The sequence below is a fragment of the Aquarana catesbeiana genome, linkage group LG06 (genome assembly GCF_042186555.1).
Source record: "Aquarana catesbeiana isolate 2022-GZ linkage group LG06, ASM4218655v1, whole genome shotgun sequence".
Taxonomy (NCBI): Eukaryota; Metazoa; Chordata; class Amphibia; order Anura; family Ranidae; genus Aquarana; species Aquarana catesbeiana.
Genome location: NC_133329.1, coordinates 150812284 through 150834674, shown reverse-complemented (window position 1 = coordinate 150834674; position 22391 = coordinate 150812284). Strand labels below are relative to the sequence as shown.

At 46.1% G+C, this 22391-nt stretch overlaps 1 protein-coding gene across 3 annotated transcripts in view; it reads left to right on the top strand.

Annotated features, from left to right (window-relative positions):
- LDAF1 (lipid droplet assembly factor 1) overlaps window positions 1–2774 on the top strand; it is a 241716-nt gene extending 238942 nt beyond the window's left edge. For all 3 annotated transcript variants that reach the window (XM_073591055.1, XM_073591056.1, XM_073591057.1), the window contains one exon: window positions 2337–2774. In XM_073591055.1, coding sequence (XP_073447156.1) covers window positions 2337–2436 — 100 coding nt within the window. In that variant the 3' untranslated portion in view covers window positions 2437–2774. The remainder of the gene's footprint in view (window positions 1–2336) is intronic.
- Window positions 2775–22391: the final 19617 nt, after the last annotated feature.

The following is a 22391-nucleotide window of genomic DNA, read 5'->3' as shown; positions in this document are numbered from 1 at the left end:
CCTCAAAGTAAGATAGCTAACAGTTTTCATACCCGCTTTTATGTTTATACTAACTTATGTGGCCTTCAGCATTGGAAGATGCCTGAAAAAACCCTCCACCTAAAACAAAATGCCTCTTCCTTAGAAATACCAGTCCAAAAGGTGGTAAGGAAATCGGGCAGGTAGTGGATATCTGGAAAGTGGACGTCTCCTGGATAGCCGATGATCTTCCCATCAAACACTCTTGTAGCTCAGTGACTCCATCATAGTGTCTCCACAGCAGGTATACATACCTGGAACTTTACTCCACACCTGAGTATTCAGGAGCCTTCTGCATTAGGCACAGAGGAAGAAAAAACATATAGCGTAATATTGCAAAGGAATTTTCATTTATTATAAGAATAAATAGGGAGGGCTTACATGTATCAAGTATGAAAAAGTATATGCGGTATATAAAAGCATGGCCATGGGACTATCCAGCCCACTTGTGCATGATGACATCACACTATAGCTCCGCCCGACGCGTTTCCTCTCAATTGGCGTCTTCTGGGATTAGAGGCTTTTGTATACTGCATGTTTTTCCTGATACATGTAAGCGCATTTTATTCTTATAATGAATGAAAATTATTTTGCAATATTATGCTATGTGTCTGCTCCTTCTCTGTGCTTAGTGCATATGGTTCCTGAATACTTGGGTGGGGAGTAAAGTTCCAGGCGTGTATTCCTGCTGTTAAGACACTATGGCTACTTACTGACGGGGTACCCAGCTGCTTGATGGTGAGAATATACGCTATCCAGGAGATTTTTAGCGCACTTGATCGCTATAATTTTGGTAAGAGGCCATATATAATTGTTTTAAGAACACCCTTTTTGCACTGGAGCACTTTATATTTTTGAGCACTGGGCACTTTGAAGTCACTTGGACATTTCATGTTTTATTATGAATTTATTGAATATGGACTTTTTGACCCCATGATTTGCACATAAACTGTTTAAATGATTTATATGAATTTATGAATTTTCCTATTGAATTCTTATATTAATAATTTTATGCACTGATATTTTTTGTACTGGTTTGTCAATTGATTTTTACTTAAAGGACACTTTTTATTTATAGTGTTTTGTTGGGTCCTGTATTCAGGATTAAGCATCAGCAGTCCCAAATAAATACATCTTAGTGCAGAGGTTATATATGTTTATAACCATTCAGGGAATATGAATTAAAAGATCATGAGGATCAGAGGCATGGATTCTAGTTATTCAGTTATGCAACACCACGAGTCCTGCTAAAGTGTGCTGTTGTTGCTAGTTGCTTTTTACATATGCATGACTGTGGCAATCAGGGGGAAATTTACTAAAACTAGAGCATTCGATCTGGTGCAGCTGTGCATGGTAGCCAATCAGCTTCTAACTTCAGCTTGTTCAATTAGGCTTGGACCACAAAACCTGGAAGCTGATTGGTTTCTATGCATAGCTGCACCAGTTTTTGCATGCTTCAGTTTTAGTAAATAATCCCTATAGAGTCTCAGTTTATTAGTAGAGAGCACATCAATTATTTTAAATGTCTTCTGACAAGTTTTTGAGAGAAAACAGAGAACAGAGAGTGCCTAGGGTCCTAAGGACAATGAGGTGAGGTATAGGATTCTGCAAACATCCCAGCCAGGTGTTAAATTTGCTCTCCAAAAATGGGTAAAGTGTCAGTTATACTACCTTTTAAAGCTGTGTTAAAAAAATATTATATTGTAGTTTTTGTAGTTTACCAGTCATTAAATGTGATGGCTGCTTTGGTTTTCTTTTCTTAAGCTTTTTCCCTTCTATTTTCACCTGGTGATCTGGACAGTAACACACCTCCTCTATTAGAGTGCCCCCCACTCTGGATGAATGAGCACGGGGGCACCTTTGGACAGCAGCAATGTCAGTCCAGGGGGACTAACAAATTGAAGCCAAATACCAGCTCACACTGCAGTTACAGAAGTAATTACAGCATCAGTTTTTTGGGGGGAATAAATATTTACATGAATAAATAAAAGTTTATTATTGTAAACACCCCTGTCAGTGGTAAATGGTTTGTCTGAACACTCTAAACTGCTACATTTGTAGGAAAACTTGTCCTCTTGAAAAATTACAGTCTTGCTGGCTGGATCACCATGGCCTTTAAAAAGGAAAACAAATGCAGCCATCACATCTAAGAACTGGTAAGCTGCAATATAATGTTTGCTTTTCAGTTTAATACTGCTTTTATTGATGCAAACAGAAACTCAGATTATATAACCGAGAGGGGAGAAAAAGTGAATTAAAATGTGCATATTGTTTAAAACATAATGATAAAATATTGTTCTATGTGTTCATCAATTCAGATTATCACGGAATGATTCACATCAATCTCAGCCCTGCTCAAAGCTTGCTGAAGAACATCCTCCTGTGAATGCTTCAAAAGACATAACTCATGATAAATAAGGAAAAATATGAAGTCACATCTTTATTAACCAGTTTTACACGGACCATGATTAGATAAAGGACATTTGTTAATTATACGTTGGATTCATTTGTGAGCTATCTTTCACTAAGTACACACCCTTTTATGTATACAGAGGGTAAAGACTGTTTTATGGACTGTTACAAGACTGTTTACCTTTATTGCTTTAGTGCAAATTTATATTGTTTTGCTGCACAATAGTTTTGGTTGACTTCAATATATGCAGACTTTCTTTCATATTTATTGTTTATTAAATAACACACCACTCAACATGTTAACATGGCTTTACACATTTAACTATGCAAATAAAGACACTTTCCTGTTAAACTGTTTTGGTTTCCTTTCGTGTAAAATAAATTTGGTTTGACTCTGTAGTATCTCATTTTAAATAATAGCTGTCCCAAACCAATTGGAAGAGCCTGATGAATGCAGATCAACTCTTGTAGATATGACAAATCCCAAGTCTAATGTGTGTTTTCCCTTTAACATCACAAGTCCTCTCCAGACTGTTCTGTCACCCAGTCATCACCTAATCTAACCTGCTCTGTGTTTGACTAATTAATGATAGTGCATCTATCTGAGTTATATGGGGTACACACTATAATTTTTTTTTTTTTTTTGTTTCTTTTACCGTTCTGACAGGATGACTGCTCTCCCACCAGAATACACTGATCAGCTCTGGCATTCATTGGCTGCCAGTGCTGATCGAATGCTGGTTTTCCAGCATGCTTGTTCGAAAGAAGCTGGTCACAACACCGGCTTCTGTCGGACAGGGAGCTGTACGCATTCAACCGACTTTCAGCCTGTGTGTACACTGCCTTAGTTTAATCCTTGGTTCCTGCCTGTCTGCAGTTGAATTATACAATACTTTAAATTGAATTGTCCTGCAAAACAAATCTATCTATGCTTTCAGCAGCTTTGGTGAAGACTAAGTATTCCCGGTCCCTGGTCCCCATTGCAGAACATTTATTACCTAGCTTATGGTGTTCTGCTCTCTGTCTCCTTTGCTTTCCTTTGTGTTCGCACTGTGCACGTTTCTGTTCCTGCCTTTGATCTCTACTGCATAACTATCATAAAGTTTCCTTCGCTCCAGGAGTTCCTAAAACCCCAAGATATGGCCATTAGTCATCTGCTACCCATGATGGTGAGATCACTTTATTCCCTTGGAAAATAGTTACAGTATGTTTCCAAGTTGTTTCTGGGGCCTTGAAACATGCAGCCTCCTGTAAGACATCAGTCATCTCAGGGTTATATTCATTAATGATGAAAGAAACGAACATGAAATTGACATTTAGCCAACTCTTTGATTTGCACTGTGAAAAGGATCATGTACAGCAACACTTTATCTTAAAAAAAAAAAAAAATAGAAAACTTCTATATAGTACAAGGAAATTAGTCTAAGTCTCGTAGATCAAGTGAGGAGTTTAGGCTACACTAGCTTATTTTTAAGCTCCTAGCAGCTGCTTTAAGCGTGTTTTTTTTCTTTTTGTTTTTTTTTTTTGTTTTTTTCTGCCGCTAGAAGCAAATAGTGTTATCCTATGTGTCCATGCACACAATTTTAGGCTAGAAGTGTTTTGCAAGCTTCAGCTGCTAGGAGCATGTTTGCCTATTTGGGAGCAATTTGCCAGCAGGAAAAAAGCTGACAGCTCCTGGAAGCTCCAACATTTTTTTTTCTTAGCCAGTGGCCCACTGGCATACCTAACAACTAGTGTATAGCTGGTTGTTAAAGTGGAGTTCCACCCAAAAGTGGAACTTCTGCTTTAAGGACTCCTAACCCCCTGACATGCCACATTTGGCATGTCATTTTTTTTGGGGGGGGTACCCAATTTTGACAGGTACCCAGCTCCCACTTCTGCTTGGAGCGTTGCAGTGCCACAAGTGTAAGTTCTCCTCTCCCCCTCTCTGCAATCATCTGGGACACGTCACAGGTCCCAGAAAATTGTCCAGCCTTTCAGGACTTGTGGCGAGCACCCGGCTGTGAAGCCCCAAGCTGTCACAGCCTGTTGACCCACACTAAAATGCCTGCACCATGGAGAGAAGCGAGGCTGACTTTTAATAAACACAGAAATGGCTGGAACTCATCTTTAACCGCTTGCCAACTACTGCACGCCGATATATGTTGGCACAATGGCAGCGGTGGGCAAGTGGGCATACCTGTACATCCCCTTTAAGAGCCGGGGATAGCAGGCATGCGCTCGCGCCCGCCACATACAGAATGACCGTACCGATCATGTCACGGAGCCTCAAAATGGGGAAGTACCTACGTAAACAAGGCATTTCCCCATTCTGGCTTGTGTCATGACAGATCACCGCGCCCTGTCATCGGGAGTGGTGATCGCTGTCATATGACTTGAAGCCCACCCCCCACAGTTAGAATCACTCCCTAGGACACACCTAACCCGTTCATTGCCCCCTAGTGGTTAATCCCTTCACTGCCAGTGTCATTTACACAGTAATCAGTGCATTTTTATAGCACTGATCGCTGTATAAATGACAATAGCAACAAAATAGTGTCAAAAGTGTCATAATGTCGCAGTCCCGATAAAAATCGCAGATCTCTGCCATTACTAATAAAAAAAAATGAAAAATAAAAATGCCATAAAACTATCCCCTATTTTGTAGACACTACAACTTTTGCGCAAACCAATCAATATACATTTATTGTGATTTAGATTTTTTTTTTTTTACCAAAAATATGTAGAATACATATTGGCCTAAACTGAGGGAAATAAAATGTTTTTTTAATATATTTTTGGGGGGATATTTATTATAGCGAAGAGTAAAAAAAAATGCTTTTTTTTCAAAATTGTTGCTCTTTTTTTGTTTATAGCGCAAAAAATAAAAACCGCAGAGGTGATCAAATACCACCAAAAGAAAGCTCTATTTGTGGGGAAAAAAAGTGTCATTTTTTTTTGAGTGCAACATCGCAGGACCACGCAATTGTCAGTTAAAGCGACGCAGTGCCGAATCGCAAAAAGTGCTCTGGTCAGGAAGGGGGTAAAATCTTCTGGGGCTGAAGTAGTTAAGGAGTGGGCTGGCAAGCCAGCCATCACATTTTTAACAGATGACTCATCAGTTGTTAGTAGGTCCCCAACAAAACAATTGGGGGGGAAAAAAAAGTGTAGGGTCCCCCCAATCCATACCAGGCCCTTTCCAGTCTGGTATGGGTTTTAAGGGGAACCCCAGCCGATGCCCCGCTTCCAGATTCCAAGAAGTCACCCCCCTCACCCCCACAATCACCGGGCCAGGGTTGTGGGGAAGGGGCCCTTGTCCTCATCAACATGGGGACAAGGTGTTTTGGGGTAAGGCCCTCCTATCCTAAAGCATCCCCCACGTTGAAGGCACATGGCCTAGTATGGTTCAAGGGGGGGGTGTGGCTCGCCCTCCCTTTCCTGGTCTGCCAGTCTACATGCTCAGATAAGTCTGGTATGGATTTTAGGGGGGACCCCACGCATTTTTTTAAAAAACTTTTAATGTGGGGTTACCCTTAAAATCCATACCAGACCTAAAGCGCTTGGTATGGATTGGGTCCGACAGTTTTTTTTTCTCAATTTTTTTTATTGCCGACAATTGTTTTGTACATTCAGCTGTCAGCGGGGAACCCCGCTGACAACAGATGAGTCATCCGCTTGCTGGCCCACTTCTTAACAACCAGCTATTCACTGGTTGTTAAGGACGCCAGTGGCTGCTTGCTCCTTGAAGGAGAAGTATGGGAATGCAAAAATAGGTAATACATGCTACCCTCATACCTGCATTGCATTTCTTTCTTTTCTCAGCCCTTTAGTTTTTGCAGAATAGTCTTTTTGAAGTGTCCAGATTCAGCCTCTAACGGTACTTTCTCAGTTCAAAAGTTTCCAGGGGGTGGATACAGCTCCACAATCCAGCCACTGCTTCACTCCCTCCCCCTGGAGGACATGTGGGTGTGTTTGGTGAAGAGGTACACACCCAGGCTGCTATCTAGAACGGGCACATTCTTCAGATGCCTCTGTTTCCATGGCAGCGTGTCCCCATCTAAAACCCCGAAGCAGAGAGAGTGTGATACAAGCAGTGAAATCCTCACCTTTCCCTGGCTGTTATCTGCAAGCTGTCCTCTCCCCTGGGCTTTGATGTTCCTTCCTGTGTCCTCTGAATCCCCCCCCCACTCATTCATTCAAAGTTCATGTCAGTGTCTTTTTCAGTCGATGGGGGGATAGGGAATTGTCACTGAAAACTTCTGTGAACACAGGTACTCTCTCCACACACAGCACTGTGTTATATCAAAAGAGGAGACATGGTGAGTAGGGATGAGCTTCGTTTTCGAATCGAATGCATGTTCGACTCGAACATCGCCTGTTCAGTCGTTCGCCCAATTATGAACGATATGGGGTGTACGCGCCAAATTCAAGTGGCGCGTCACAGCCCATAATTCACTGTGGCATCGCAGTGCATTGCTGGCTGATGATTGGCCAAGCATGCACTATGACCCGCATGCTTGGCCAATCACAGCGCCAGCTGTACAGAGAGCCGTAATTGGCCAAAGCCAGGGTGGCTTTGGCCAATTATGGCTCGGGGTTTAGTACACGCCCCACACTATATAGGGCCACCTGCAGGGTGGCCCTGTGTAGTGTGTTCTGGCATTGAGAGAGAGATAGACAGAGAGACAGTGTCATTTGATTTAAAGTAGAGTAGGCAGGTGAGTCATTTAGCTGAACTTACAGTGTATTGTGTATATATATACATCCTAGGTGTTTGTGTGTGTGTGTGTGTGTATATATATATATATATATATATATATATATATATATATATATATATATATATATATATATACTGTATTCAGTTTAGCTAGATCCATTCCTGTTATTCTCTTCCTACTACTGACAGGCAGGCAGGTTTTTTTTACAGTATTTACAGCTACCTGAAGAAAATTGCTGGTGTTCTTCTGATCCTATTAGTCCTATTAGCTACATTATTTACAAGTTAGTGTAGTGCGTCCTCTGCACAGTGTGCACCTAAAGCTACCTGAAGAAAACTAGTTGTGTTCTTCTGCTCCTATTAATACCACAGGCAGGCAGCTACAGTATTTACAGTTAGTGTACTGCGTCCTCTGCACAGTGTGCACCTAAAGCTACCTGGAGACAATTGCTGGTGTTCCCATACTAATAATACTACAGGCAGGCAGTTGATTCTGCTAGCTGCAGTGTCAGTATATATATACATCCCAGCTTTGTGCAGCTACATCTCACTGCAAGCCATTAGTATGTCTGGAAGGCCAACAAGGAGAGGCAGAAGCCAATAAAAGAGGGCAAGCAGGCTCTGTGTCTAGAGGCAACAGTGCTGGTCGTGGAGACGGTGCATCCTCATCAGCACGTGGCTGTGGGACACGCTTGTCCTTTTTTTTTCAGCAGCTGGCCGTGTTGAGCCTCAACTTGCAGAAGACTTGGTAGAGTGGATGACCAAGCCGTCCTCATCCTCCTCATCCTCTCTCACCCAGGCTCAGGGTACTTTGTCTGGCAAAGCAGCTGCCAACGCGGCCTCTTCCCTCGGCTCAATGGCATCAGTCACTCCTTCCCTAGCCCCACCATGTCCTCCTGAGGAGTCCCCCGAACTGTTTGACCACAGTGTTGGGTACATGCTCTAGGAGGATGCCCAGCGTTTTGAAGGCTCCGATGATGGTACCCAGCTAGAGGAAGGCAGTAACGCGAGTCCAGAGAGAGGGGGTGCCCAAGAAGGACAGCAATCTGGCAGTCATGTTCCCCCAGCTGCAGCATACTGCCAGCTTTGCTCCAGTGATGAGGAGGGAGGGGATGATGAGGTCACTGACTCCACGTGGGTGCCAGAGAGGAGAAGGAGGCACATCACCACCGAGGCAGGATGCCCTCCAGGGGCCAGCTTAAGGGCAGCACACCAACTGCATCACACCGCAGAGCTCCGCATGTGCAGGGCGCTGCTGTCTCTGTGCGTTATTCCAAAAGTTCTTTGGTGTGGGCCTTTTTTGAGACGAGTGCTTCAGATCCCACAACTGCTATTTGCAACATATGTCTCAAGCGTATCTCTCGTGGCCAAAACATCTCCCACTTGGGCACCACATGCTTGACCAGAAATATGTTGACCTGCCATGCAGTTCATTGGCAAGCGTACCTAAAAGGCCCACACCAAAGAACAAAGAGGACCTCTCCTTGCTCCTCATCAGCTAGGATCTCCAACCCCACTATACCTTCAGTCCTCTCTGAGACCTGCACTGAGAGGAATGAAGGTGTAGAATTAGGTGTGTCAAAGCCAAGTACTTGGGGGCAATCTGCTATCGGTACACCAACGTCAATTTCTACCCGGCAAATTTCCCTGTCCCAGCTGCTGCACCGCCGAAAGAAGTTCGCTCCCAGCCATCCACATGCCCAGCATTTGAATGCTAGCTTGGCTAAATTGCTAGCACTTCAACTGCTGCCTTTTCAGTTGGTAGAGTCTGCCCCCTTCCGTGAGTTTGTGGAATGTGCGGTTCCTCAGTGGCAGGTTCCCAAATGCCACTTTTTCTCACGGAAGGCGATTCTGGCTCTCCACCGGCATGTGGAAGGCAATGTCTTGGCCTCGCTGGACAGGGCGGTCAGCGGTAAGGTGCATATTACCGCTAACTCATGGTCCAGCAGGCATGGACAGGGACGTTACCTATCTTTCACTGCGCACTGGGTGACTCTTCTGGCAGCTGGGAAGGATGCAAGACATTACTCCATGGCCTCTTCCTGTGCTGATTTGACTTCGGAGCCAGTGGTGCTCCGTAGGTGTTCAAGGGGCTACGCAAGCACGCAGGCCAAAAGATGCCATGCGGTGCTTGAGCTGGTGTGCTTGGTGGACAGGAGCCACACTGGGGCAGAGATTCTGTCAGCTCTGCAGGGGCAGGTTCAGAGGTGGTTGATGCCACGCCAGCTTAAGGCAGGTATGGTGGTTTGCGACAATGGCACCAACCTCCTCTCCGACAGGGACAACTGACCCATGTGCCCTGTTTGGCTCACGTCCTTAACTTGGTGGTGCAGCGGTTCTTGGGCAGGTACCCGGGCTTACAGGATGTCCTGAGGCAGGCCAGGAAAGTCTGTGTGCATTTCCGCAGGTCATATAATGCCAGTGCTCGGCTGGCTGACCTCCAAAAGGAATTTAACCTGCCCAAGAACTGCCTAATCTGTGACATGCCCACCAGGTGGAACTCAACGTTGGCCATGGTGCAGCGGCTGCACACGCAGCAGAGGGCCATCAAAGAGTACCTGTGCGACTATGGCACCAGGACAGGGTCAGGGGAGCTTGTTTTTTTTTTCCCCACGCCAGTGGGCCATGATCAGGGATGCATGCACTGTCCTGTCACCATTTGAGGAGGCCACGAGGATGGTGAGCAGTGACAGTGCATGCATCAGTGACACTGTCCCCCTTGTCCACCTGTTGGAGCACACACTGCATGGTATAATGGACAGGGCACTTGAGGCAGAACAGAGGCAGGAAGAGGAGGACTTCCTTAGCTCTCAAGGCCCCCTTTATCCAGACAGTGTTCCTCCATGCCCGCCGATCACACTGGAAGAGGACGAGGAGGAGGAAGAGGAGGATTGTGTCAGCATGGATGTGGAGCCTGGCACTCAGCATCAGCAGCAGTCTTTAAGGGATCATTTACAGTCCCAAGAAACCCATGGAATTGTACGTGGCTGGGAGGAGGCGGCTGCGGATCATGTCGTTCTTAGTGACCAAGAGGACTCCAGACCGAATGCCTCAGCAAACCTACGTTGTATGGCCTCCCTGATCCTGCAAAGCCTGTGGAAGGATCCACGTATTCGTGGTATCAAGGAGAGGGATCAATACTGGCTGGCAACCCTCCTTGATCAACGTTACAAGGGTAAGGTTGCGGACCTTCTCTTGCCATCGCAGAGGGAGCAGAGGATGGGAGGCCTTGCAGAAAGGTCTGTGCAATAATTTTTTTTGAAATGTCAGATCCCTTCAAGACTGCCTATGCTGATGCTGAGTGACTATCCTATTATGCTGAGTGACTATCCTCTTCCTCAATGATCATGCCGATACCTTGTAAGAATATTTTTGGTTCTGGGTGCCACCACCAGTGGCTAGGGCCCAATTTTTCAGCCCCTGTTTAACAGGGGCGTGTAATTACAATTTTTGATGCAATATTTTGCAAGGAGAGTTCGTTGCTGCACTCAACTAGAGTATTTGTGAGGGGTTGCAGTGTTGTGGCACCAGCACCAGTGCCTAAGGCCCAATTTTTCAGCCCCTGTTTAACAGGTGCGTGTAATTACAATTTTTGATGCAATATTTTGCAGGAGGGTTCATTCCTGTGCTCCAACTAAAGTATCTGTGAGGGGTTGCAGTGTTGTGGCACCAGTGCCTAAGGCCCAATTTTTCTGCCCCTGTTCAACAGGGACATGTAATTACAATTCTTGATCTAATATTTCACAGCAGGGCCCGTTTCTGCGCCCACCAAGAGTAACTGTGAGGACTTAGTGTTGTGGCACCAGCACCACCACCACCAAAGGCCCAATTTTTCTGCCCCTGTTCAACAGGTGCATGTAATTACAATTCTTGATCTAATATTTCACAGCAGGGCCCGTTCCAGCTCCCACCAAGCGTAACTGTGAGGGCTTACAGTGTTGTGGCAACACCAACACCTAAGGTCCCAATTTCTGCAGAGTATATAGGGCAGGCCCCTACTTTCAACTCAACTCAAACATCCAACTTACAAATGACTCCTACTTGCAAATGGAAGGAGACAACAGGAAGTGAGATGAAATCTACCCCTAGGAAGGGAAATTCTCTCCTGTAAGACTTAATATGGGAAAAACGTGTCTCCTTTCCACTGATGTTTATCACCAATCCTTGTTTCACTAAAAACCCCAAATTATCAAAAAACATTTGTCATTGGGACAGAAAGTGAGGTAAAATATTCTGAAGAGGTGCACAGACACCAAAACAAATGTCACAGGGGTGATAACCCTTCCCTATGTTTTCCAAAAAGCTTAAAAATAGATTTTTTGGTTGGAGCTACACTGTCAGGAAAGGTCTCCTCCGCTGGTAATATCGATCATTTGGGGTGCAGTACTGAGGTCCACCAGCAGGTGTCTCCTGGCAGATTGGAGCTGTCAGAAGAGCTTTTTCCTGCAAGTATTCTATCACCTTTGGGCCGCAGTACTGGCGTCCACCAGCGGAGGAATCCTGGCAGTATGGAGCAGGTATTCCCCTCTGTAGACAGGTGTCACCTGACCTTAATTAGCAGAGCTGCAGTATAAATACCCGGCAATTGCACACTTATGTTGCCCTGGTATTGTCCTTGAGCCCTGACCTGCATCCTGTTACTCTGATTCCTGATTCCTGATTCCTGAACCTGAAGCCTGATTCCTGGAATCTGTTGATCCTGTTTCCTGTCTGTTACCTGAACCCTGGACCCTGGACCCTGAGCCTTGTACCTGACCCATCCCTCCTGTGATCCATCCATCCTCTCTTGTCCTGTTTATCTCCCTTCCCAGCTACTGATTCCCTGTTTATGACCCCGGCCTGGCTTGACTACGATTCTGGTACTCCCTCTTGCTACATATGCTGATTGGTTTAACCACTTAAGGACCGCCTCACGCCGATGTACGTCGGCAAGGCGGCACGGGCAGGCAAAATCACGTACATATACGTGATTTGCCTCCCGCGGGTGGGGGGTCCGATCGGACCCCCCCCGGTGCCCGAGGCGGTCCTGTTTTGTCCCCCGGCGATCGGAGGTGAGGGGGAGGCCATCCGTTAGTGGCCCCCCCCTCGCGATCGCTGCCGGCCAATCAGATCACTTCCTTTGCTGCTGTATGCTAAACAGCAGCAAAGGAAATTATGTCATCTCTCCTCGGCTCGGTATTTTCCGTTGCAGCGCCGAGGAGAGAAGACTGAAATGTGAGTGCACAACACTACACACACAGTAGAACATGCCAGGCACACAAAACACCCCGATCCCCCCCCCCCCCGATCGCCCCCCGATCCCCCCCCAATCACCCCCCCCTCCCTGTCACAAACTGACACCAGCAGTTTTTTTTTTTTTTTTTCTGATTACTGCATTGGTGTCAGTTTGTGACAGTTACAGTGTTGGGACAGTTAGGGTTAGCCCCCTTTAGGTCTAGGATACCCCCCTAACCCCCCCTAATAAAGTTTTAACCCCTTGATCACCCCCTGTCGCCAGTGTCACTAAGCGATCATTTTTCTGATCGCTGTATTAGTGTCGCTGGTGACGCTAGTTAGTGAGGTAAATATTTAAGTTCGCCGTCAGCGTTTTATAGCGACAGGGACCCCCATATACTACCTAATAAATGTTTTAACCCCTTGATTGCCCCTAGTTAACCCTTTCACCACTGATCACCGTATAACCGTTACGGGTGACGCTGGATAGTTCGTTTATTTTTTATAGTGTCTGGGAACCCGCCGTTTATTACCGAATAAAGGTTTTGCCCCCCGATCGCCCGGCGGTGATATGCGTCGCCCCAGGCAGCGTCAGATTAGCGCCAGTACCGCTAACACCCACGCAGGCGGCATACGCCTCCCTTAGTGGTATAGTATCTGAACGGATCAATATCTGATCCGATCAGATCTATACTAGCGTCCCCAGCAGTTTAGGGTTCCCAAAAACGCAGTGTTAGCAGGATCAGCCCAGATACCTGCTAGCACCTGCGTTTTGTTCCTCCGCCCGGCCCAGCCCAAGTGCAGTATCGATCGATCACTGTCACTTACAAGGCACTAAACGCATAACTGCAGCGTTTGCAGAGTCAGGCCTGATCCCTGCGATCGCTAACAGTTTTTTTGGTAGCATTTTGGTGAACTAGCAAGCACCAGCCCCAGGCAGCGTCAGGTTAGCGCCAGTACCACTAACACCCACGTACGCGCCATACACCTCCCTTAGTGGTATAGTATCTGAACGGATCAATATCTGGTCCGATCAGATCTATACTAGCGTCCCCAGCAGTTTAGGGTTCCCAAAAATGCAGTGTTAGCGGGATCAGCCCAGATACCTGCTAGCACCTGCGTTTTGCCCCTCCGCCCGGCCCAGCCCAGCCCACCCAAGTGCAGTATCGATCGATCACTGTCACTTACAAAACACTAAACACATAACTGCAGCGTTCGCAGAGTCAGGCCTGATCCCTGCGATCGCTAACAGTTTTTTTGGAAGCTTTTTATTGAACTGGCAAGCACCAACGGCGTAGTCAAACCAGCACTGCAGTAACACTTGGTGACGTGGCGAGTCCCATAAGTGCAGTTCAAGCTGGTGAGGTGGCAAGCACAAGTAGTGTCCCGCTGTCACCAAAAAGACAAACACAGGCCCGTCGTGCCCATAATGCCCTTCCTGCTGCATTCGCCAATCCTACTAATTGGGAACCCACCACTTCTGCAGCGCCCGTACTTCCCCCATTCACATCCCCAACCAAATGCAGTCGGCTGCATGAGAAGCATTTTTATGTCCTCCCGAGTACCCCTACCCAACGAACCCCCCCAAAAAAAGATGTCGTGTCTGCAGCAAGCGCGGATATAGGCGTGACACCCGCTATTATTGTCCCTCCTGTCCTGACAATCCTGGTCTTTGCATTGGTGAATGTTTTGAACGCTACCATGCACTAGTTGAGTATTAACGTAGGGTACAGCATTGCACAGACTAGGCACACTTTCACAGGGTCTCCCAAGATGCCATCGCATTTTGAGAGACCCGAACCTGGAACCGGTTACAGTTATAAAAGTTAGTTACAAAAAAAGTGTAAAAAAAAAAAAATATATAAAATAAAAAAAAATTGTTGTCGTTTTATTGTTCTCTCTCTCTCTCTCTCTATTCTCTCTCTCTATTGTTCTGCTCTTTTTTACTGTATTCTATTCTGCAATGTTTTATTGTTATTATGTTTTATCACGTTTGTTTTTCAGGTATGCAATTTTTTATACTTTACCGTTTACTGTGTTTTATTGTTAACCATTTTTTTGTCTTCAGGTACGCCATTCACGACTTTGAGTGGTTATACCAGAATGATGCCTGCAGGTTTAGGTATCATCTTGGTATCATTCTTTTCAGCCAGCGGTCGGCTTTCATGTAAAAGCAATCCAAGCAGCTAATTAGCCTCTAGACTGCCTTTACAAGCCGTGGGAGGGAATGCCCCCCCCCCACCATCTTCCGTGTTTTTCTCTGGCTCTCCTGTCTCAACAGGGAACCTGAGAATGCAGCCGGTGATTCAGCCAGCTGACCATAGAGCTGATCAGAGACCAGAGTGGCTCCAAACATCTCTATGGCCTAAGAAACCGGAAGCTACGAGCATTTTATGACTTAGATTTCGCCGGATGTAAATAGCGCCATTGGGAAATTGGGGAAGCATTTTATCACACCGATCTTGGTGTGGTCAGATGCTTTGAGGGCAGAGGAGAGATCTAGGGTCTAATAGACCCCAATTTTTTCAAAAAAGAGTACCTGTCACTACCTATAGCTATCATAGGGGATATTTACATTCCCTGAGATAACAATAAAAATGATTAAAAAAAAAAAAATGAAAGGAACAGTTTAAAAATAAGATAAAAAAGCAAAAAAATAATAAAGAAAAAAAAAAAAAAAGCACCCCTGTCGCCCCCTGCTCTTGCGCTAAGGCGAACGCAAGCGGCGGTCTGTCGTCAAACGTAAACAGCAATTGCACCATGCATGTGAGGTATCACCGCGAAGGTCAGAGGGCAGTAATTTTAGCAGTAGACCTCCTCTGTAAATCTAAAGTGGTAACCTGTAAAGGCTTTTAAAGGCTTTTAAAAATGTATTTATTTTGTTGCCACTGCACGTTTGTGCGCAATTGTAAAGCATGTCATGTTTGGTATCCATGTACTCGGCCTAAGATCATCTTTTTTATTTCATCAAACATTTGGGCAATATAGTGTGTTTTAGTGCATTAAAATTTAAAAAGGTGTGTTTTTTCCCCAAAAAATGCGTTTGAAAAATCGCTGCGCAAATACTGTGTGAAAAAAAAAAATGAAACACCCACCATTTTAATCTGTAGGGCATTTGCTTTAAAAAAATATATAATGTTTGGGGGTTCAAAGTAATTTTCTTCCAAAAAAAAATAACTTTTTCATGTAATCAAAAAGTGTCAGAAAGGGCTTTGTATTCAAGTGGTTAGAAGAGTGGGTGATGTGTGACATAAGCTTCTAAATGTTGTGCATAAAATGCCAGGACAGTTCAAAACCCCCCCAAATGACCCCATTTTGGAAAGTAGACACGCCAAGCTATTTGCTGAGAGGCATGTCGAGTCCATGGAATATTTTATATTGCGACACAAGTTGCGGGAAAGAGACAAATTTTTGTCTCTTTCCCCGTACGCGGCTAGGCTCCCAAAAAGTCCCACACATGTGGTATCCCCATACTCAGGAGAAGCAGCAGAATGTATTTTGGGGTGCAATTCCACATATGCCCATGGCCTGTGTGAGCAATATATCATTTAGTGACAACTTTGTGCAAAAAAAAAAATGTGTCACTTTCCCGCAACTTGTGTCAAAATATAAAATATTCCATGGACTCAATATGCCTCTCAGCAAAAAGCTTGGGGTGTCTACTTTCCAAAATGGGGTCATTTGGGGGGGGTTTGTGCCACCTGGGCATTCCATGGCATCCGAAACTGTGATAGGCAGTGAAGAGTGAAATCAAAAATTTACACCCTTAGAAATCCTGAAGGCGGTGATTGGTTTTCGGGGTCCCGTACGCGGCTAGGCTCCCAAAAAGTCCCACACATGTGGTATCCCCGTACTCAGGAGAAGCAGCTAAATGTATTTTGGGGTGCAATTCCACATAGGCCCATGGCCTGTGTGAGCAATATATCATTTAGTGACAACTTTTTGTAAATATTTTTTTTTTGTCATTATTCAATCACTTGGGACAAAAAAAATAAATATTCAATGGGTTCAACATGCCTCTCAGCAATTTCCTTGGGGTGTCTACTTTCCAAAATGGGGTCATTTGGGGGGGTTTTGTACTGCCCTGCCATTTTATCACCTCAAGAAATGACATAGGCAGTCATAAACTAAAAGCTGTGTAAATTACAGAAAATGTACCCTAGTTTGTAGACGCTATAACTTTTGCGCAAACCAATAAATATACGCTTATTGACATTTTTTTTACCAAAGACATGTGGCCGAATACATTTTGGCCTAAATGTATGACTAAAATTGAGTTTATTGGATTTTTTTTATAACAAAAAGTAGAAAATATCATTTTTTTTCAAAATTTTCGGTCTTTTTCCGTTTAAAGCGCAAAAAAAAAAAACGCAGAGGTGATCAAATACCATCAAAAGAAAGCTCTATTTGTGAGAAGAAAAGGACGCAAATTTCGTTTGGGTACAGCATTGCATGACCGCGCAATTAGCAGTTAAAGCGACGCAGTGCCAAATTGGAAAAAGACCTCTGGTCCTTAGGCAGCATAATGGTCCGGGGCTCAAGTGGTTAATATCACTGTTTGGTTGTTCACTCTGTATTGGTGGTGTGTTCACATATGAATTTTCCTTAATAAACTTACTTTCACCTATTTATGTCTGGTTCACTCTGTCGCAGTCACACAGCTCTGGTCAAATCTGGTTTGTGACATAATACCAGGGCCATCCCTGACCGGAAGTGGCTGCACAGGGGAACCATTTTTGACTCAGTTTGGTTGCAAACATGAATGCCGATGAGGCCATTTATTTTTCTCTGCTGGCATCTGAAAGTGGTGATTATTGCCGCCAGGCTTTGAAAGGATGATCTAGTGACCAGTTGTTTGCAACTATACGTTTGGCTCACTCCCTGGTCGATCAGGGTTATATATTGTTTGGGGAGGTGCAGCCTTTGATCAAGATATGTACTGAGCTGGCCCTGCCCTGTATTCCAGAGGGACGTGATGATTTCACTCCTCCTTTTGATATGAATCAGGTTGTATCTCTAGCATGGCTTTTTGAAGATGATCCAGCCGATTTTTGTGAGCACTACTCAGCCTGTTCCCCACAGCTGATTGCTGAGTGCATTGTGTCTGCTCAGTCTTTTGTTAGACAGGGAGATTTAAAAGCACAGTTTGTACAACCTATACTTTCAGCATGGTCTGACATGATGCAATCAGCTCCAGCCAAACAAACCACCTCTGCCACCAAACAGCCTACCCAAATGTATGTTTCCCCATCACCCATGTCAACCTCAGTTGCAGCTCAGTATACGCTGCTCCCAACCAAATACTCAATCCGGTCTCTGCTCCCTGTGCCTACCCTGCATTCAATCCACCTGCCACTTCTCAGCTGCCTATAGACACACAGGAACTTCCCCCAGCTACTGTTAACTCTTCTCTACGATATCCCAATCCTCCTCTCCAGTCTGCTGCACCCCTCACCTACAGAGCTTCAGTGGCTAAGCCAAACAAAAAATGAAAGTTTTTTCCAACCAAGACGATCCTGCCAGTAACCCAACCTGCCTCCGCACCAGCTAATCCAATCCAGTCTGACGTCCCAGTGCCTGTTATCCAGTTCGATGTCCTGGTACCCGCCTTCCAGCCTGAGGGGCCAGTGTTCCAGCCTGAGGTGCCAGTGTTCCAGCCGGAGGTTCCAGTGTTCCATCCTGAGGTGCCAGTGTTCCAGCCTGAGGGGCCAGTGTTCCAGCCGGAGGGGCCAGTGTTCCAGCCTGAGGGGCCAGTGTTCCTGCCTGAGGAGCCAGTGTTCCTGCCTGAGGGGCCAGTGTTCCTGCCTGAGGGGCCAGTGTTCCAGCCGGAGGTGCCAGTGTTCCAGCCTGAGGTGCCAGTGCTTACTTTCCAGCTTGATGAGCCCCTTTCCAGCCTGATGAGCCTGCTTTCCAGCCTGATGTGCCACTGTCTGCTGCCCAGCCTGATGATCTGAAGCTTTCTGCCCAGCCTGATGACCCGGAGCTTGCTGCCCAGCCCGATGACCCGGAGCTTGCTGCCCAACCTGATGACCCAGCCTGTGCCCATGCCTGCTGCCCAGCTTGAAGTGCCCCTGCCTGCTGCCCAGTCTGATGTGCCTGCTGCCCAGCTTGAAGTGCCTGTGCCTGCTGCCCAGCTTGAAGTGCCTGTACCTGCTGCCCAGCTTGATGTGCATGTTCCTGCTGTCCCGCTTGATGGTCCTGCTACCCTGCTTGATGTATGTGCCTGCTGCCCAGCTTGAATTGTATGTGCCTGCTGCCCATTTTGAAGTGCCTGCTGCCCAGCTTGAAGTGCCCGTGCCTGCTGCCCAGCTTGAAGTGCCCGTGCCTGCTGCCCAGCTTGAAGTGCCCGTGCCCGCTTCCCAGCTTGGAGTGCCCGTGCCCGCTGCCCAGCTTGGAGTGCCCGTGCCCGCTGCCCAGCTTGGAGTGCCATGCCCGCTGCCCAGCTTGAAGTGCCCCTGTCCGCTGCTCAGCTTGAAGTGCTCCTGTCCGCTGCTCAGCTTGAAGTGTTCCTGTCCGCTGCCCAGCCTGGTGTGTTCCTGTCCACTGCCCAGCCTGGAGTGTTCTTGTCTGCTGCCCAGCCTGGAGTGTTCTTGTCCGCTGCCCAGCCTGGAGTGTTCCTGTCCGCTGCCCAGCCTGTAGTGTTCCTGTCCGCTGCCCAGCCTGTAGTGTTCCTGTCCGCTGCCCAGCCTGGTGTGTTCCTGTCCGCTGCCCAGCCTGGAGTGTTCCTGTCCGCTGCCCACCCTGGAGTGTTCCTGTCCTCTGCCCAGCCTTGTGTGTTCCTGTCCTCTGCCCAGCCTGGTGTGTTCCTGTCCTCTGCCCAGCCTGGTGTGTTCCTGTCTGCTGCCCAGCCAGCCTGGTGTGTTCCTGTCCGCTGCCCAGCCAGCCTGGTGTGTTCCTGTCCGCTGGCCAGCCAGCCTGGTGTGTTCCTGTCCGCTGGCCAGCCTGGTGTGTTCCTGTCCGCTGGCCAGCCTGGTGTGTTCCTGTCCGCTGGCCAGCCTGGTGTGTTCCTGTCCGCTACCCAGCCTGATGTGCCACTGCTTGCTGCCCAGCTTGAGGTGCCCAATGCCCGGCTGGACACCATGGACTTTCCCCAGCAACAGCTAGTTGGAGCGTCCGGAGGTCGCTCCTTTGAGGGGGGGGTACTGTCAGGAAAGGTCTCCTCCACTGGCAATATCGATCATTTGGCGTGCAGTACTGCTGTCCACCAGCAGGTGTCTCCTGGCAGTTCGGAGCTGTCAGAAGAGCTCTTTCCTGCAAGTATTCGGTCACCTTTGGGCCGCAGTACTGGCGTCCACCAGCGGAGGAATCCTGGCAGTATGGAGCAGGTATTCCCCTCTGCAGACAGGTGTCACCTGACCTTAACGCGGGGGTCCACCTATCTATCCTTTTTTTTTTTTTTTGAGTTCATTCACAAACTTTTCTTCTCAGCATTACATACTCACATATTGTGTGTAATATGTCCGCCTGTGTCAGATTTCATCGGAAGGAATAACTTATATTAACCACTGCAGGCGGTTTCCATCTTCATTGTGGGCATTTGAAGCCCACAAGCATTTATTTCCTGGATGTGGTGAATGCTGTGCTCCCAGCATTCACTGCTCGTTCCCGCACATGCTCAGTGGCATCCTGGGAAGCCTGAGACTAGCTCCCAGGAGTCTGGGAGAGGCTAGAAACACGCCTACTCCCACGGGAGGAGAACCAGGAAGTGCAAAGAAGAATAGAAAAATAAAAGGTAATTACGGCAATTTAAATTTTTTTAAACGGCATGTCAGCATCTAGGCAAGGAAGAGAATACATACAGATATTGTTCAAAATTTGGGTGGAACTCCGCTTTAATTAGCAGAGCTGCAGTATAAATACCCAGCAATTGCACACTTATGTTGCCCTGGTATTGTCCTTGAGCCCTGACCTGCATCCTGTTACTCTGATTCCTGATTCCTGAACCTGAAGCCTGAACCTGAAGCCTGATTCCTGGAATCTGTTGATCCTGTTTCCTGTCTGTTACCTGAACCCTGGACCCTGGACCCTGAGCCTTGTACCTGACCCGTCCCTCCTGTGATCCATCCATCCTCTCTGATCCTGTTTATCTCCCTTCCCAGCTACTGATTCCCTGTTTACGACCCCGGCCTGGCTTGACTATGATTCTGGTACTCCCTCTTGCTACATATGCTGGTTGGTTTAATATCACTGTTTGGTTGTTCACTCTGTATTGGTGGTGTGTTCACATATGCATTTTCCTTAATAAACTTACTTTCACTTATGTCTGGTTCACTCTGTCGCAGTCACACAGTTCTGGTCACATCTGGTTTATGACACACACTTTAAAAATGTACCCGTTCAAAATTACAAACAGATTCTACTTAACAACAAACCTACAGTCCCTGTCTTGTTTGCACCGCCTGTATACTGCTGTTCAGAGAACCTGGGGCCCCACGCCTTTCCTTTTTTTAATTTGGGTGCGGGGTTCCCCTTAATATCCATACAAGACCCAAAGGGCCTGGTAATGGGGTGGGGGGTACCCATGCCGTTTGTCTCACTGATTTTCATCCATATTAACGGGACCGGACATTACATTAAAGCCGTAAGCAGTTTTAAATGACTTTTATTACTTTAAAAATGTCATTTTGTGCAGGGACTGTTCTAAGCACGGGAAACACGCGCCACTTTACAGGCATACTATAGACACCCCCCAGATACGATATTTAAAGGAATATTTCACTTTTTTTTTTTCACTTTAAGTATCATTAAAATCACTGCTCCCGAAAAAACGGACGTTTTTAAAACTTTTTTTTTGCATTGATACATGTCCCCTGGGGCAGGACCCAGGTCCCCAAACCCTTTTTAGGACAATACCATGCAAATTAGCCCTTAAAATTAGCACTTTTGATTTTTAACGTTCGGGTCCCATAGACTTCAATGGGGTTCTAACGTTCGTGCAAATTTTCAGTCCATTCGCAGGTTCTGGTGCGAACCGAACCGGGGGGGTTTTCGGCTCATCCCTAATGGTGAGGAGCATAGTGACCTCTGTCTGTTCTCTGAAATGAACACAGTGCTATGTGTATAGAACATACCTGTGTACAGTACATTGGAGAAGGAGACTGACAACTTCCCCACATTTAAAGTGCCCCCACTATGTCCCCAGAGTCTACTTTATTGTACATACAAATCATTCCTCTGTCACTGATGTCACCCCTACATTTTTTGCGCTATAAACAAAAAAAGAGCGACAATTTAAAAAAAAGACTATTTTTTACTTTTTGCTATAAAAAATATCCCCAAAAATGTTTTTAAAAAACAAATTTCTTCATCAGTTTAGGCCAATATGTATTCTTCTACATATTTTTGGTAAAAAAATTGCAATAAGCGTGTAGTGATTGGTTTGCGCAAAAGTTATAACGTTTACAAACTATGGGAAAGATTTATAGCATTTTTATGGCAATATAATGATATATTTTTTTTTACTAGTAATGTCGATTTTTAATGTTTTTAATGATTTTTAATAATTTTGTAATGTTGATGTCGCTACTGCGACATTGCGGTGATTTTGGGACCATTGACTTTTATACATCGATCAGAGCTATAAAAATACACTGATTACTGTGTAAATGTCACTGGAAGGGGAACACAATAGGGGGCGATCAAGGGGTTAAATGTGTTCCCTCGTGTTTCTTACTGTGGGGGATGGGACTGACTGGTGGAGGAGACATATACCTGTTTGTAATTACTACAAACAGCAGATGTGTCTCTTCTCCCCTGTCAGAACAGGGATTTGTGTGTTTACACACACAAATCCCCATTCTGGCGATCGTGCCCACCGGCCACGCACATCGGGTCCCCTGCTGTGCATTGGGTGCGCACCTGCTATGGCTCTTAAAGAGGAAGACATACCCATGCGGCGATTTGCGTGAAAGTGCCACTTTGCCAACGTATATCTGCGTCAGCCAGTCGGAAAGTGGTCAATGAACAATAACTTTTCCCCCCTAATAGGCCGCTCAGGCTGGTTACTAATCAAGTGTTCAGCTCCTGCCCACAACACTTTGCAACCACC